The 17,562-nt window shown below is 39.2% G+C and overlaps 1 protein-coding gene across 2 annotated transcripts in view; it reads left to right on the forward strand.

Moving 5' to 3' along the window:
- The window catches only part of ITGA2 (integrin subunit alpha 2), a 100,640-nt gene extending 88,242 nt beyond the window's left edge, over nucleotides 1-12,398 (forward strand). Inside the window, exons 25-30 of one of the 2 annotated variants that reach the window (XM_050946870.1) lie at nucleotides 881-991; nucleotides 2,023-2,127; nucleotides 3,754-3,867; nucleotides 6,718-6,807; nucleotides 10,292-10,408; nucleotides 11,612-12,398. In XM_050946870.1, coding sequence (XP_050802827.1) covers nucleotides 881-991; nucleotides 2,023-2,127; nucleotides 3,754-3,867; nucleotides 6,718-6,807; nucleotides 10,292-10,408; nucleotides 11,612-11,701 — 627 coding nt within the window. In that variant the 3' untranslated portion in view covers nucleotides 11,702-12,398. The remainder of the gene's footprint in view (nucleotides 1-880; nucleotides 992-2,022; nucleotides 2,128-3,753; nucleotides 3,868-6,717; nucleotides 6,808-10,291; nucleotides 10,409-11,611) is intronic. The other variant, XM_050946871.1, reaches the window with a different exon arrangement.
- Nucleotides 12,399-17,562: the final 5,164 nt, after the last annotated feature.

Consider the following 17,562-nt stretch of genomic DNA (forward strand, 5'->3'; position numbering starts at 1 on the left):
AGAGCAGACAAAATGATAGTCCTTGGTATGTTTTACTGTGCTGCTTTATGAATCTGGTCAATGAGGAAAATGATTCACCACCATAATGCACAACCTTCACTTACTTAAAAGATAAGATTTCCATTTTGTGATGGGCGGTCTTGTGCATGTTTGGTTCTCCAGTTGCTCACATTAACCCAGATCTTGCAGAGACTTACATATATGCTTACCTTGATGCACTCTTAGTAGTGAAGTCAGTTTATCAGTTCCCCTACAGACAGAAATCAAAGGGACTACACGCAGTAAATAAAGTTAAGCATGTTCATAAGTTTTTGCAGGATTTGGGCCATTGAAATAAGACACACTGATTTCTTTAGTTTGGCTAAGGGCTAAGTACTCAGAGCAGTGTTCAAGGAGGTACATGAACAAGTCTGATTATTGATAACAGTATTGGTTATGTAACTCTGGGAAAAGTTTAGCTGCAAATATGCAGCATGGAGGAAACCTAAAACCTAAATTGATTGCAAATATGCAACATGGCAGAACTCTAAATTTGATGCTAACAACTATCAGAATGTAATTGTAACCTATCTTGTAGGTTATTGTCTGCGACAAAGTATTTGCTTTTCCAGAAGTGTTTTATGCAACTAATGAACATTTTATTTAGAAAGCAGACAGGTATTCAAAATTATATGGTATAAATTACTTTACATGTAATGCTGGTGTAATGCAATTACTGTCCAGTTAGAGATAAGTATACGTATAGGAAAAAATATTGCCATGAAAGCAGTTCAGAGTTTTAATCAGTCCTAGAGCATTCTGATGTTTTTGGTATAGCTGAATAATTTGTTTGTATCCAGTTATAGCTAAAGAAATTAATAACTAGCTCTTTTCTATTTAGGTTACCACGGGAAGCATTCCAGTAAAGGTGGCTTCTGTAAAAATCCATTTTCCACAGTTAACTAAAGGAAACAATCCTCTGATGTATCTAACTGCACTGGATACAGATCAGGTGAAGAACTAAACTTCATCAATTGCAAACTGTAACTTTTGTGTAATAAATGTAATATAGACTCATTAGAATAATGGTATAAGAGCTGAGACCTAGAATTAGACAGTCAACGAGCAGCCGTGGCGTGATGTCCTGAGCCTGCATTTCAATGTTTATATTGATGATGTCTCCATTCACTGGTAAAGTGGCTCCCCCATCCTGAGAACAGGGAATCTCCACGTTTTCTTTCTTCTTAGTCCTAGTTGATAGGAGAGAGAGGTAGGATGCTCCAAGAGGTAGGCACTAGCCTAGGACATAGGAGTCTGAATTCATATCTGTGCTCTGCCACAGGCTTCCTGCATGACCTAAGGCAACTCAGTTAGTGACTCTGTTGATCAATTCCCTATCTGTAAATATGGGGATAATAGTGTTGCCTAATGTACCTGTCAAGGGCTGGTGGGAAAAATGGCATGTGATCACATAATTAAAGTCTGTAACATAATGAAATAAGTGATTTCCAAATGGGAGTATTCCACTGATTTCAATGGGACCAGGATATCAACTTCAATGTTTAATCAAGAGTTAGCCCCGTATCTGGGACTAGATTTAAGCATGTGTTGTTGTTAAGACTGTCAGGAATGGAACAGGCTCCTTCATTATTTTCCATCCAGAACATACTAAGAATATTGCCCCCAGGGAAACTACCTTATCTGAATGCACTCCCTTTATGTACATTGAGGAAAAAACAGGGTCCAATATTAGTGTAGACAATGTTTTCAAAATATTTCACGTTACACATAGGTCAAAGGTCATGGACTTCTCAACTGGACCCTCTTTCAAATCATAAATCAGTGTGTAAAATCTGATAAACATAAGCTATTTTTTCTTAGAATTACCCAAAAAAAATTAAAGCAATTTAATTCTGAATTTTAAAGGAAATCAATACATTAGCAGTATTTTCCAAAAGCATTCAGTATTTTGCACACGCACATGCACATGCACAAAATCACCCTTATGCTTCCACCAAGTATAATTCTGCATTTTCTTTTTAGGCTGGAGGTGTCACTTGTGATGCAAAGATTAATCCTTTGCAAATAGGAAAAACATCTTATTCTGCATCTTTCAAGAAAGAAAACTTCAGAGCTGCAAAAGAACTAGTAAGAAAAAGCTGTGACTATAACATCTGTGGTCCCAATCCTGCACTGTTATCCAGACAGGCAGACCTCTGTGCCATGCAGGGTGCTCTTGGCATCAGTGGTGCTCCACACAGGTTCAGTAGTCCACCTGCATAAATCACAATGCAGCATAGGGACCTATAATTGTATTGTGTTGCTGTTTCCTCCTCCTTTGTATATATTTTTTCTTTCTACAGCTATAATTTCTGCAGAGTAACCACAGCCCATTTTCCACTACATTGCATGCATGTATTATTGTGTATGTGCAAACGGTTATATTTTTCACAGAACAGTCTCTAATATTACTCCTTGCAGCTCACCGAACTTTATTCTTTCCACTGCTTGTGTCTGTCTAGTTCAGTTTATTTTAGGTTTTCCTATAGCGACCATCTGACTATTAATATTGCTGCAGTCTTTAGACAACTGATATCACTGATGCTGACTAAATTAATCTAAACCGCCTCAGAAATAACTATAAAAATATGCTTATATAACATTAAGAATCTGTGTGAAATGAGACTTCTTGCTGGAGGAGATCCCTCTGAGTTAGGGCTGAGGTATGTTGGTGGAGAAGTATGAGTAAGCTTTCACTTACACTCTTCATACTGTATCTGTTCTATAGACAGAGGTGAAAGTAAGCCAGTCCAGTCCGGTACGGCGTACTGGCAAGAGCCAGTATGCTGTGCCGGACCGCACCGGCTTCTGCAGCGGGGATTTAAAGGGCTCTGGGCTGCCCGCCACAGCGGGCAGCCCAGAGCCCCTTAAATCCCACCCACGGCTCCGGCAGCCAGGGTGGGGCCAGATTTAAAGAGCTCTGGGCTGCCGCAGCTGCGGGCAGCCCAGAGCCTTTTAAACCCCCTGCCCACGGCTCCGGCGGCTGGGCTGGGGCCGGATTTAAGGGGCTCTGGGTTGCCATGACTGCGGTCAGCCGAGATCCCTTTAAACCCCCCACCTGCAGCCAGGCTGGGGCCGGATTTAAAAGGCTCTGGGCTGCCATGGCTGCGGTCAGACAGAGCCCTTTAAAACCTTGCCCGCAGTCGGGCTGGGGCCGGATTTAAAGGGCTCTGGGCTGCCCTGGCTGCGGTCAGCCCAGAGCTCTTTAAACCCCCCGACCGCGGCTCCGACGGCTGGGCTGGGGCCAGATTTAAGGGGCTCTGGGCTGCCGCGGCTGCGGTGGGAATTTAAAGGGTCCGGAGCTCCGCGGTGGCAGGAGCCCCAGGAGGCTTCCAGCCGCCTCTGCAGCTGGGAGCCCCAGGTTGATATAAAGGCCCTGGGGCTCCCAGCCACAGCCGGTGCCCTAGGGCCTTTAAATCTTGAGAGGCACCTCCTCTTCCGATTGAGGCCACACCTCTTCCGGTTGAGGCCACGCCCCCCTCAGGACTCAGGCAGTACCCGTAAGTCCTGTAAGTTACTTTCACCCCTGCATATAGATAAGGAGGGGGCTTTAGCATGGGTCACAAGCATTTAATTAATACATACAGAATAACTAAGTTAAGAAACTTGGGCAGCAAGTACCAAGAAGTTTAGAATTAAAACTGTGGTATTTATTAAAGTGAATTATGCTTTTTAAAATCATGCTAATACCTCTTTTTCCCCCTTCTCTGAAAGAACTGTAAGAACACACACTGTAATACAATTACATGCAAGCTGAAAGACCTCACAGTGAAAGGAGAGTATTTTGTAAATGTGTCTACCAGAATCTGGAATGGGACCTTTGCAGCTGTAAGTATTAGGTACCTTTTGATGGGAGATGTTATACCCATGTACGTCATGCTTGCTGATATTTTTGAAACGTAACACTGAAAGCGCCCCTTCCATAGCAATCCCTTCTTCTTCTTCTTTTACGTTATTTTGTCTATTATCCTAAATCAAAAATTTGCAACTGAAGCTGAAATAGATATTAAGTCTGTGTAACAAACCATTTAAAATATTAAATAGAGAGAGACACCCACTGAGGCATTGCAGCTACAATGGTGACACAAATCTTCATATGGTGTTTGCTTTTGCAGACTGTCCTATAAGCTCAAGTAACCAGAAACTAGCATTTCCATAGAGCTGAAAAAGACAGCACATGACAATAAACCACTGAAACAAGGTTTTATTGGACCCACTTCTGTTGGTTGAAAAGAAGCAGCTTGCACAGAGTGCTTCTTCAGGTCTGGGGCCGACACGGCTGCAATAAATTCTTGTGCAGTCATATTATATTCTGGAAAAAAAACACGATCTTCACTTTTGAACTGCAGCAAACCTTTATTCCAGCTTGTCAGGATTTTTTATTTTTTTTTGCAATTTTGAGGATTAATATTAATTTTACTTTTTTTTCAATTTGTGTCTGTTTTTATTTTTAAGATTTTTATTACTTGATTTTAACCTATTCAGCCATGGAGTGACCTTCCCTATGGCCAGGGGCTTGTCATCCTCCTCACAGCCCTAGCCAGGAGTCTCTTATCTGCCTCACCAGCACCACAGCCTTCCCCACACCTTGTGCATACAGAAATTGGGTGTCACTGGACCTGCAGCCAGGCAATGAGCCCTCTGCAGCCTTGCTATCATGGCCCCTCTCACTGACTCCTATGTCAGCAGGGCTGCAGAGGGCTCCCTGAGCTGTCACATCGCCTGTGACACCCACTCCCTGAAGGTGCAAAGTGCAGGGGGCAGGCTCTATCCATTCCATTACTGATGGATATTTTATTCATCAATTTCAGTGTGTCAGCTGAAATCAACATTTACTGATATCTATGGATTTAAATTGAATCCTGCCTATATTGCATTCATTCTAATCATTCCAAAATATCAAAAGCCCAGAACTTGATGCTATCATTAGTGTTGTCAATTTTTTTCCTCAGAAAAGGTGTGTACATTCGGTACAAAGATATAAAAACCTTTTGTTTGGGTTTTAAAGGGTCACTTGTCAAGGAAACAGATCCCAGATTGAATTTTACAGTATGCTTAAAATATTTAAATAATAACCATGAGTATCACATTTTAAACTCCCACATGTCCTCCAAGACACAACACTAATCGTGAAAAATTATCAGCCCTCTGAAATGAAACGATGTCTGTTTCTCAGCTAGGCAACCAACCAAAACTCTCCTAACATTCTGGGTTTGTTTGCAATCTCAGGCATATGACGCACTGTCTGTGTTCTGTCTGCCAAGTCTTGTGACTGGGTATTGAAATTTACTAGCAGGATTCTTGTAAATGTCAATACTTAAACCATTAAAAAAAAAAAGCCCTCAGGTCAGACTGATAGTGTAATAGGCTTATGAGAGTGTGTGAATCAAGAATCAGCCTGCCTTTTATAGTGACTTTTTTAAGAATGTATTTTTTTTAATGAGCTGAACCAAGAATACTTGGATGTTGTTTTAGATACACGAAAGGTCAGAATAAAAGGGGATAAATGGCTGTGCATTGAGAGAGCAGGAACGGTAGCTGGTAATGCTGGCTTCCCTCTAGCAGAAAAAAATCTGTTACAGTTTTCCCTCTCTTCTCATGGCCGCATATCCTCCATTTGATTGTCAGTACTCCAGCATGGACAGCCGTTTATAGATGACACTGCGTGCCCATAATCCTTTGCATTTAGAATGACAGGCATTCTGTGTGAAAAGGATGAAGGGTATGCATGCATCTGTGAAGCAGGGAAGAGAAAGGAGAGTGTTCTGAGAAGTCAACAGTCAAGTAGAGAACGATGATTCAAGAGATAAAAGGACCAAATATTTATCCTATCTGGGATAGCTTTTCCAGTACTGCATGCAGTGGTTAGAGTTCTGCCCACATTCCTCTACTAACACCCAACCCATTCCTACAGCACTCTTTTAGACTGGTATCCCTGTACTGTTGGTCGCATATGCAAAGCGTCACATGGAACGCAGTCGTACTGAACTGGCAATGTTTGAACTCCTGCACAAGCTCCACTAGCACTGGAAATATTAATGGAAAGAGATGGGATCTTAGGGTCTGGCACAAGAATACATTTTAAAAGTATTCCATTTTTTACCTTTTTCAGTCCAGAAAGAGTGAAGAGGATCAGATGCTGAGGGATGGGGGGAAAATAGATGGTGCTAGGAAAAAGTAAAGAGAAGAAAAGCAGAGAGAAGTTGGATAGAGACACAGGAAAAGGAAGTGAAAAGCACATTCTCATTTTACACTTCTTTGAAATGCCAGAACTATGTCCCCGTCCCCGTGCTATATTGCCTTTCCATTTCTCCCCCTCCTTCTGATTCTCTGGCCACCTTCACAGCTAAACACCAGCAAGACTTTTCAAACAATGACAGATATTTCAATATCTTCTTTTCCCTGAACTATATGATGAAAATAGGGTTTTTTAATTAAAAAAATCGTAATTATTAACGGTAAGCTTAGCAAGGCTGAAGTGTGCATTACTGGCATATTTATTCATTACTTTCCTGTAGATACTGGATCAATAAGCATTGGCAAATATAATTCCAGTTTTTGGAATACTATAATAGTCTTCAGCTCTAAAGTAACATTGAGTTAAGGAGAATTATTTTAAAACATCTTCATTATAGGAATGCTTGATCAGATATTTGCAAGTTTATTTTTCTATTGCAGTCAACTTTCCAGATGTTACAGCTGACAGCAGTTGCAGAAATTGATACGCATAACCCAGAATTATTTATAATTGGAGAGAATACCCTACCTGTGAGTGTTGTTCAATGGAAGTGTTTCCTTTCTTAATATTTTACTGTATCTAAAAGCTAATATTTGATTTTAATGTCCCTGAGAGGTATGTGGCAGGTCACAGAAAATCTGCTCATTTGCTTGAATACGTTAAGTTGATTTTATTCACCTGTCTGTTTTAGAGTTGTTGAAAATGTTACAGTTTCAGCTGGCTGGTGTTTCTACAAATGCTGTTTGTTAATTTGTGTGAGCTTGCACACCTGACTTTTGTTGTGAATGAACTCCAAAACTACCAGCAAAACTCTGTAGAAAGCTCTGAGGTTCAACTGATTTCATGTAAAAAATGTCAAATTTTACATTAGTTTTACCATAAAACAATAAATTGACCTGGATTCATGAACTTTAGGAAACATTTCAGCAAATCTCATCTGAGTTTTAAGTTCTATTTGCATAGGTGCATTTTGGTATAATTGTGAATGTTTTGCACAGTTCTAATGATGACCAAAATCACATCTACATTGTAACATGTTGCAGAGTATACTCCAATTTAGAATGGATGTAATATGGACATATTTAATAATCTTGATGTTCTAGTGACTCTTATCTTAAATACTTTTTGTTGTACACACTGCTATGGTTTAGAATGTTTCCTCCCAAGGATTTAATTCATTAATATGTAAATTTAAATAGTGTTGGGAAAATGCTTTGTTACAACAGTAGAAACAAAAACATCTCCCTCCCTTGGTCTGGGCATGGGTTGACATTACTTCACCTGGAATACTGTTTTTGTATTTCTTTTTGGAGAACTTCCAAGCCCATCTGATGCAAAAAATAGATCTATTTCAAGACCTTTGGGGATTGGAATGCAACTCAAGAAACAAGCTAATAAGGGAGTTGGCTTAGTGATGATGATGTGCATCAGCACCCAGTTGCAGCTAATGGAAAATCCAATTAAATATGTACTAGAGCAGTTATTGATTGACCTATCTCCAAGAGGAAATAAGGCCAAAGCACAGTACTACTTCTATCGTCATTGTTCCCATGAAACATTGCACTTTGTAAAGAGATTCTAAATGGGTCCATTTGTACTCAGGCATATAGTCAGTTCCTGGAGAACTGCTGAAAAGAAGAGAAAGTATATTTGTGGGTTCGAAGAATTTCACACTATCCCTGAAACAGTAGATGCCAGTGTTTGGACTGGCATGATACTTGGAGTGTCCTAGATCATTTTAATCACTTGACAGCCCTAATCTACAGTAATCTTTTATGTATCCTGCATTATGAGTCTTTGATCCACAATTGAGTTGTGAGAGGTTCGGTTACGGCACCATGTATTCAGTAGAGAGTTAGAAAAATATACATGGTGTGCAAAATGAATATTAGAAGAGTGTCTGTGTGTCCTCCACTTTTTAATGATTCCAGATCATCTGAAAAAAATATCATTTCTAGTTCTTTTAGGGTGGAAATCCTGGCGCACTGATTTCAGTGCAAGTTTTGACACTGAATTGAATGGTTCATATTGCAGGTGTGATTTTGGCCATATTATAGTGGTTGGGGGGGCGTGTGGAGATGTTAGTTTGCAGTATTTTTATTTCAAAGGACATTTCCTTCAAATCAACTGGACCCTCAAGTCTCTCTGCCACCAGAGGTTTGTGTGTAAATTCAGGTTTTCTCCATCTTTTTCTCTCACTTCTCAAATTTCCCCTTTCCATGTCAGATGGTTGCATGCCTCGCTGAGAATCCCTTACCAAATAACTTAAAATGTTTTGATTTTTGGATGAGATATTTTATTGAGATATTTAAAGCGTCTTATGCACCCTTACTCCCTTGTGCCACCATGCAAGCTGGGCCACATTTTGGCCCTAAGAGAGTGCCATTTGCATGTAGTGACTTTTCAAAGTGTAGAGCTGCCTTTTCAAAGGAGGCAGCTTCAGCATTATTTTAATATCCATAACAGTTCCAGCCAACCTTCACATAAAAGCAGCTTTTCCCCTATTGCAAATTAGAGAAGCTTGTTTTCAGCACAAATGAATGTTGTCCCTGGGTAACTGGGTGGAGCTTTATAGATGTACTTGGTATAAGAAATCTTCAGATTTTTTTCCAGTTAGAAAGCACTGCCAGTTGAGAACAAAGTACAGAAAGTTTACCTGCTAAAATCATTATTGTGGCTGTTCAGTTATAAAATGCATGAAGATTGTTGCAGTGAAATGGATACACATAGCCACACCTAACATAATAACAGGGTTCCAATGGTAAATCATTGACGTGTCAGTGTGGCTTTCCCAGAAAGCTTGAGACTAAATTCCATCAGACAAAGCTGAGAGCAAGCAACCCTGAAAAAATACATTGCTGTGGTTTATCTGGTTTCACAGCAAGCAAAACCTGTTCCCATTATAACTCTTTATAAACATTAACTACTCACATATGAAAATTAAAATGTGACTCCAAAACGTTTAAAGTTTCTTAAACTTGCAAGTAGTGTTAATCAGATGTGAAGTTTATAAACCTTACACTAAGAGGTCTAGAAAAGCAATTGTAAATATCCATCCAAGTTTATAATCGGACTTAACCCATGTACAACTAACTAGTTCCATGGTAGCTGTCACCTGGAAATGAGTTAATTTCAAGATATTTTGGGAGCTCTGTATTCAGATAGTAGGAGATCTTCTGACCGGTGAGAAGCATGGCAGTGTCTGGGAACTCAAGGGAAGAGCAGATCCCAGCACAATTCCACCTTTTCTGTCCTTCCAACTTGACCCATCTACTCTTGCTGCTACTTCAGGCTAAAAACTGTTAGTGGAAACCTGGCTAACATTAAGATCTGTACTAGTTCTTCAATGCCCTTAGAGTAGTTTCAAGTAGGGTGTTAGGACCTGCAGGCAAAGAGCAGGAAGCCATCCGCCTGCTGGGATGACAGGATAATGTGGGGACTTTCATGTGTATGAGCAAATAATGTTGCCTTCTTGTGTACTACTAGCTACTACTGTCAGTTTGGACTAGTTCTCTTTTAGCTGAAGTAGCAGAGGCTTTGTTTTGTGAAGATGGAGGAACAGCACCATCCCAGTTCTAGTCCCAGCCCCTAGTCTTTGTCTGTGGGTATATGTGATTTATCTAGCAGTGGTCTTTGTTTGCAGTGCGTGGATTCACTGCAGAAGGATTCTCATTAAAGGAAGGAGAAGGAGGAGGTGATGAAGATGAGATTACTCTTCCTCTTTGTTCTGTGGGCTCTGCAGAGACCATCTTGTTATGAGTTTGTATGTCACCTAAAATGATGGTACCGTCATCTGTAGCTGGGGTGCCTACACACAACAATGCAAATATCTATTATTAATAATAGGAAATAGCTATTAACACCAGCAAATCAAACAACAATTCTGGTGCAGCCCTCCAGCCTTTTGCCAGGGAATCTGTACAGCTGTTCCAGCTAAATAAAAGATGGGGATTAGAAAAACTTCTTTAATATTGTTCATGTTGATACACAACAAATAAAACTGTCTGCTTTCAGATCCCAGTGACAATAATGAAGCCTGAGGAGAAAGCGGAGGTACCAATCGGAGTTGTGATAGGAAGTATACTGGCAGGACTGCTGTTGCTGTTAGCGTTGGTTGCTGTTTTATGGAAGGTGAGTAGATATATTCATATCTGTAAAAGTAAACCAATGAAAGTTCCCACCTGAATACACCAGGGCTATAATTGTAAGAATTGATATGTAATCATGCCGAACAATCATTTATCTGCAACTTGGGGAGAAAAATATTTTTATTAGTATTGCACCTTCCATGTGAGGATCTCAAAGTACATTACAAGGGATCCTTACAGCAGCCCTGGGAAATATGGAAAATTATTATAATACATTTAATAGACAAGGAACGGGTAAGCACTGACTTCCTGTATAATCATGGCATCTCTGTTTTCTGATAGGTGTCAGCCTACCTCCATGACTCGCAAGCTGTGCTCTGCACATACCTCCAATGTTCCAAGGTTGCAGGCTGGGCAGCAGGAGGGATGGGGGTGGACTTTGGGGAAAGATGGGAAAATGAACAAAGATATGCAAGAGGCAGGCAGGGTGAGTGGGAGATGGAGAAAGGAAGAGGCTTGTGGAGAGGTGGGAGGGGAGGGACTAAGGAGGAGAAGAGCTATCCAGGGTGTTTGGTTTTGGGAAAGGCAACAGATTATCTCTGTGCCAAAGCATTGGTGTTTGAAGGGCTCCCTGGTGCACCAAGGCAACTGCTCACTGGGGAGCGTTTCTAGGTCCTGTGCTTCGTCATAAAGACACTTGGCTGCACAGCTCTGCTGCTTTGGCACTTTTTTTTTCTTTTAAGTTGTGTTTGGGGAGATACCTTGAACCTGAAGGCTCAGGGAAGGCAGATGAAGACATGCCTCCTGCTTTTAAGAATTTTCTCTCCCCTGCCTTTTTTTTTTTTTTTTTTTTTTTTTTGGTAAAGAAACTACTGTGTGAGTCAAGAATCAGGTTTAAATTAACAGTTTACTAATTAGAGTTGTTTTCTACCACCAAAAAATATTGAAGAAAGTGTGAGGGGGGAATTCTTTCATAAAAACAATTTATTTTTTTTAAGGAGGAGGGAGGTTGCCAAAAAAAAGTTTACAACCTGAAAATTTTAGATAACTTCTGTTTTTTCTCAAAAATTAGTTTTTCATCAAAAAAAAAAAGTTCTGATGAAAATGTTTCTATCAGCTGAGAAATGTAGTCTCAAATGACTAAATAAATGGCATGTTTAGATCTAATCCTAGTACCTTTCATTACCAGGCAGCACAAAATAGACAATATACATGGCTGACAAACTATTTTCAAAACTTCTTACAGCTTGGCTTCTTCAAGAGAAAATATGAAAAAATGACAAAAGATGTAGAAGATATTGATGAAATTACAGAACTCACAAAAGACAAAGATTGAAGACAACAATGATGGGAATACAGAACTAATCCTCTGAGCCACAAACAATGGCTGTGGTCCAATCAGATCTTCAGCTGGAGTGCCTTAAAGTTCAATAACTGTTAAACTTGTTTCTTAAGGAATGAAAATGCTTTTTTTATGGATGAAAATATTTTACAGATTCTTCTGTGTTGTAAGAGTAACTGCAGGTCAGTTTTTTTCACATATATTTTATAGTATATTTTCTTGTATATTTTTTTCCTTGCAAACAAATTAACCCTTTTGAATCGGGCAGGTCTGGAGCATACACCTTGTGGCAGAAATCCCACTTCCATTCCACAAAGAGCAAAATAGAGCAACTTTTTTCAGATTTTGGAACAATATCAGTCCAAGTTAATAAGCTCTTGGTAAAAATGATTTTTTTCTACTAACTAAATGATCTAGATAATGACATTGCATGATGAGTATTGATTCAGGACATGGAAAAGCAAACTGAGTTTTACAGTTACTTAGCTACATTTTGATTGTCTTGGAGAACTGACTCACATTTCCCATGAAATCTGAGTCTTAACTAATCTATAACCTTACAGGTTGTATATATTATAAAATGGGCAATGCGTCCTGATTTGGGAATGAAGACTCCAGACTACACCCTAATATAGGATGGCTGGATGGGTACACCATACCAAGTACATCATCATATTCCTTTCACTAAGATTACAAATGCCATACGCTGTAAAAATTTAATTTTTGTCAAGTACTTCTAAAAGAGACATGCTCCTACTTTAGTGCTGCCTTGCATGTTTTGTCCTTTTTAAAGGCAGAAGATCTGAATTTGAAAACTCACTGTGACTTGCTGTCATTACTAGGTGCTACTGTGGCAGCTTTCAAATTCTCAGCACTACTCCAATGGATTTAAATTTTACTTCTCTGAACCCTTGTCTTGTACAGTTAATCATCTAACAAAGAGAAAAAACAGGCCTATATTTATTATTAAAAATCACTTACTATACCTTTACATTTACATGTCCTTTTTTCTTTAACCCAAAGAACAAGGTGAACTGAAAACCTTTATTTGGATTCCTAATCCTTACTCATGGCAGTAACCCCACAGACTATTGGCATCATGAGAATGAAAATGCAAGATTTTGCCTTCGTTCAGTAGCTGACAATAAGGCAGGCGTGAAAGAAGGTGTCTGGTGTATTATAGGAGCACAGGAAAAGCTAAGTAATGTGCACCCAGTGTGACAAAGAACAGTGGAAGATCTGTTCTATATTGGTGCTTGTACCACTCTCATCATCGTATTATGTGAGTGCCTTTCAGCGATGCATTAAGCAGTGTGACCCCTGTCACGTGCTGTTTGTTCTTATATAGCTAAAGAACTTTTACAAGTAACTTATGTTTTGTACAATTTAAAATACTGTAGTACTTTTGAAAGAAAAGTTTTAAGACCTAAAAAGGACGTCTTATTCAGGTGGCCTTATGTGACGCTGTTTAATTTCCATAACATTTTTCTATTTAAGTGACCTTATGTTATATACCCTTTGCTTTAAAAGAAAATCTTTGAATTTTAGGTTTGAAAAACTAAGAATCTCCATGTTAAAGAGAGAGCCCACACCAGTCTTGTGGGCTGAGATAATTGAAGTTTTGGTTGCCTGACTCTCATGACAGGCAGTTAACCTCACAACAAGCACATCACCTGTTGATATGCTTTTCTATACATATTTTGGATTAGAAATAAGGTGGTGTCTGATAGAAGACAATTATCTGAAGGGTGTAAAATTTTCAAAGGGACCTAAATCCCATTTTCAAAAGACACTTAAGAGTCTAAGTCCTCTTGACATTCAGTTAGACTTTAGGTAAAGATTTTTAAAAGTACCACTCTCTTCTATGAATGTGACTGAGGCTCCTACATCACTTAGCGCCTTTACACATTTTTAACCTTAGCCTCCTAAGGGCCCAAGTCACTTTCAGAAATTGGCCTTAAGCTCCTAAATCACTTATGCACTTTTTTGAAAATTTTTACCTAAAGTCGTCTTAGTTGGTAAACAGTAGCCAGCCAAGCCACCAACTTCCCTGGCTGGAAGAGGTGTCATTTGGAATAACAGCTGAATTATTTTCAGTCTATCTGGTGTTTGTTTTTATTCTAAAAGTTTTTTTTATATTTTCATATTCTATTTTTATGGTGACATGTTGAAAGACAATCTGGATCCCAAATTCGATTGTCTGACAGATAAATACAGTTGCCACCAGTTGTGCTTGTGGCCAAACTGAGTTTTTAAAAATTAAGTTATGTTCTAAACAATTCCTAAAAGAACAAACTTCTGACTCGCAGTTATAAACCCTGGGTGCCTCGACTAGCACATGCAACCTAAGATTTGAAGATAAAAATTGGTCTCCTGCCTCAATTCTCTTTTAACAACTTGAAAAAAAAAATTGCACTCATACTGAACTTGCAAAAACCTCATACATAATTAATCTTGTGCATTCAAAGCAAGAATAGGAATTTAACAATGCCGTGGATGGTAAACTCTTTCATTTCTTGTGCCTTTTGGTGGTGCATGTAATGGAACCCAGGCAGGCAGCCAGTTTTTATTGTCAGTCACAAGTTGAATGTGCAGAGGAGTGTATTACATCGAGGGTTTTAGGTGCGTGATTACATTCACTTGCCGTGACTGGGTTTTTCATTGTCCCAGGTGTTAGGATTTTTCACCTAGTCTGGAAGAAGCGCTGTTCTCAAACTACAAGGAAAGCAGAGCATAAGTAGGGTTTTGCATCTGTCACTTAGGCATTTAATGTTACTAGTTTGGTGGGTTTGTTTTGTGTTTGGTTGGGGGGCCGGTTTGTATGTGTATTTTTTATTACTTAAATAGTTAATTCAATTTTGTAAAGAGTAATTTTATTGCACTTTTGGGTAGGCATAGCCTCAGAAATAATGCTGGAAATTTGATGTATATTTTGTACTGTGTATAACGGTTTGGGGGTTTACATTTTTAATACCTTGTAAAGACATTTAGTTCTAGCTCTAACGTGTTATTTTGCAGTGCTGGGCTTTGATTCTAATCTTGCTTGCAACAGCAGAAGTCAGGAGTAACTCCAGTGAAATCAAGAGTTACACAGTGTAAAACTGGTGCGAGATCCGAATTAGACTGGCTGAGTTTTAGACGATATGAGTAAAGTCCTTTGTAAATCTCAAAAATTAGTCTCATAGGAGAAAGCGACAGAGTCCTGTGGCACCTTGTAGACTAACAGAAGTATTGGAGCATGAGCTTTTGTGGGTGAATACCCAGTACGTCTGTTAGTCTATAAGGTGCCACAGGACTCTGTCGCTTTTTACAGATCCAAACTAACACTGCTACTCCTCTTATAGGAGAGTGGACACTGCCAGTGGGGAATGTGAGATAGAGATTTAATCCAAATGATCAGATTGAGGACTCAGAACTAGATTGTAAACTTTTGGGGGCAGAGACCATCTGTTCTGTGCTTGTGCATAATGAGGCCCCAGAGCCCCTAGGCACCACTAATAGTACAAATGATAAATACTAATTTTTGTTACTTAGTCTGTATTCAGATTTGTAATAAAAGCAGGCCTTGGAGGGGGAAAAGCTCCACTAAAAGCCACTATATAAAATGCAGCAATTTTTTTCTTTGCTACACTAGCAGAACTCTAAGGTTACGATATTGCAAGGTGCTGACAACCAGGAGTTGAGGATACTAAGGGGCTGTACAGGTTTTAGCCACTGGTGCAGCAACACTGCTAAGCTTTGCTGCACTGGTGCAAGTCACAGTTCACACTGATGCAGCACATCTACACTAGGGGATTGCACCAGTGCAGCTATATTAATGTAGCTAGTTCCCACAGGCTCTCTCCCTTCTTAAATTACAACTTCACAACTCATTTGCCCTCCCCTCTTGGGGCAGTTTGTTGTCTTCCCCCTCCAAGTTGGCAGTGACTTTTGAGTGATCCTCAGACCCTCCACTCATCTAGTTCATATTGCAGCCCAGTTTTGCACTTGAAAGAGCAAAGTATGAAAATAACGGTAAATAAGATCAAACATCACCAAATACTACATATGTTGGTTACTTTTTATCAGGCTAACAATTTCCCCATTTCATTACCTTTTAAACATAGTGGATATAAAATGATGTTCTCACTGAGAAATGCAGTTAAGGTTTAAAATCTCTGGTGACATTTCTGCCCTCTACTGTATGTATATTTTGCACTTTAGTACAGAATGCCATAGCACCTGATGTACTGGAGTTTGTTTTTGTTTATTTAATAACAAAAATAAAAGGCAGCACTGTTGTGTACATTCAAATCAAAACTTTTGTCAAATTGCATATTGTGAGATAGATAGATATAGATATAGATATCTCTACGCACACACTAGTATCAGGCTGACAATCTTTACAAAACCGGGTTCAAAATATTTAAAAGGACATCAATAAATTTAAAAATCATGTAATTTTTTTAAATCTACCACTGGCATAAGCAACACTCTGAGATTATTATTATTAAAAGGGGTTGGAATAAAGCCTCAATTTTCAGGTTTTTTTATATATGCACTTGATAATTTGTGTTATCACTTTCACTGCTGTCCGCTGTGGGGGTCTTTCACACAAGAGAACTTGGGGCCAGATTCAAAAGGTAGGTAAACGTGTATATAACACCACAAACTGGCAGGATAGCTACAGGAATGAGGTGGTACTTTTAACTCTTTAAAATAATTTAAAGTTGGCCGTGTCTCTTTAGCCAACAAGAACTGAGCAACTATATTTTATTTCACAACACTGAATTCAGGGAAGGTGAATGTAGAGCTGTGACTTTTAACGTTTCTAAAAAAAATCATTTTGAGCCCCTCCAACACTTCCACCTGCAGCTGTCTCTCTACTGACATCTACTGGATAGATCTTGATCCACATTCCTGCACCATCCATTACTTTGTAACAATCTCCCAGCATGCAATTGATGGTTAAAAATCAACCTAAACCACTTTTGAAAACATAACAATGAAGTACTATGAGGCCCAGAGCAACACTAAAAAGTTGCTCAAATATTAAGCTATATAAGTGATCATCCAGTCACAGCACAGGTTACTCTCAAATACTGCAAGCCAAGAAGTGAGAATTATTTTCTCTAAGGGGTTCTGCCATCAAATCCATTCTTTGCTTCCATGTTGTGATAGTTTCCTGCTTCCACCGGTCAACCGCCTGTGTTGCATAAGTTGTTCTCTGTGCCCTTGAACTTTCCTGTAGAAAAGCCATCTCACCAGCATACTATCACAGGCATACAAAATAAGATGTGTTAGGTATAATGCCTGGGTTAAAGATTTTTTTTCTTCTTCATGACTGCAATGGGTTGTTACATATTGCAACAGGAGAGCTGATTATCTTAATGAGCACTAATGGTTGCAGCCACTTATGATGTTCAGGCCCAGTATTTCTCTTGCTGATCTCCTGCAGCAATGAATTGCCCGGGTTTCTAGCACATCTTTAAAGCACATTACCCTAATGTCCAATGCTCTTGAGTTGCTGCATAACAGTATTTCTGCTAGTTAATACTAGTTGTGCTGGTTTAGCTGGGTGTACCTTTGTTATATTATAGGATAGAGGTGAAGGCAGGATTAATAAGTTCTTAAGTCTTCAGAAGTTGCTTGAATGTGTCAAGTATCTTAACATCCTCTCTCTACTATAACTTCCAGTAACTCCCATAACCTTTAAATACATGTGCATAAGCTTTCTTGGAACTTTTCCATTTCTATTTGATAGTCCAGTTGAAGAACCCCAAATTACACATTTCCAAATTAAGACTTATTGTTCTAAACTAGTGCTTAGACTAAGTGAAGCTTGTGCCTTGAAGTACAGACACAAAAACTGATGG

Source organism: Gopherus flavomarginatus, chromosome 3, assembly GCF_025201925.1.
Source record: "Gopherus flavomarginatus isolate rGopFla2 chromosome 3, rGopFla2.mat.asm, whole genome shotgun sequence".
Lineage (NCBI taxonomy): Eukaryota > Metazoa > Chordata > Testudines > Testudinidae > Gopherus > Gopherus flavomarginatus.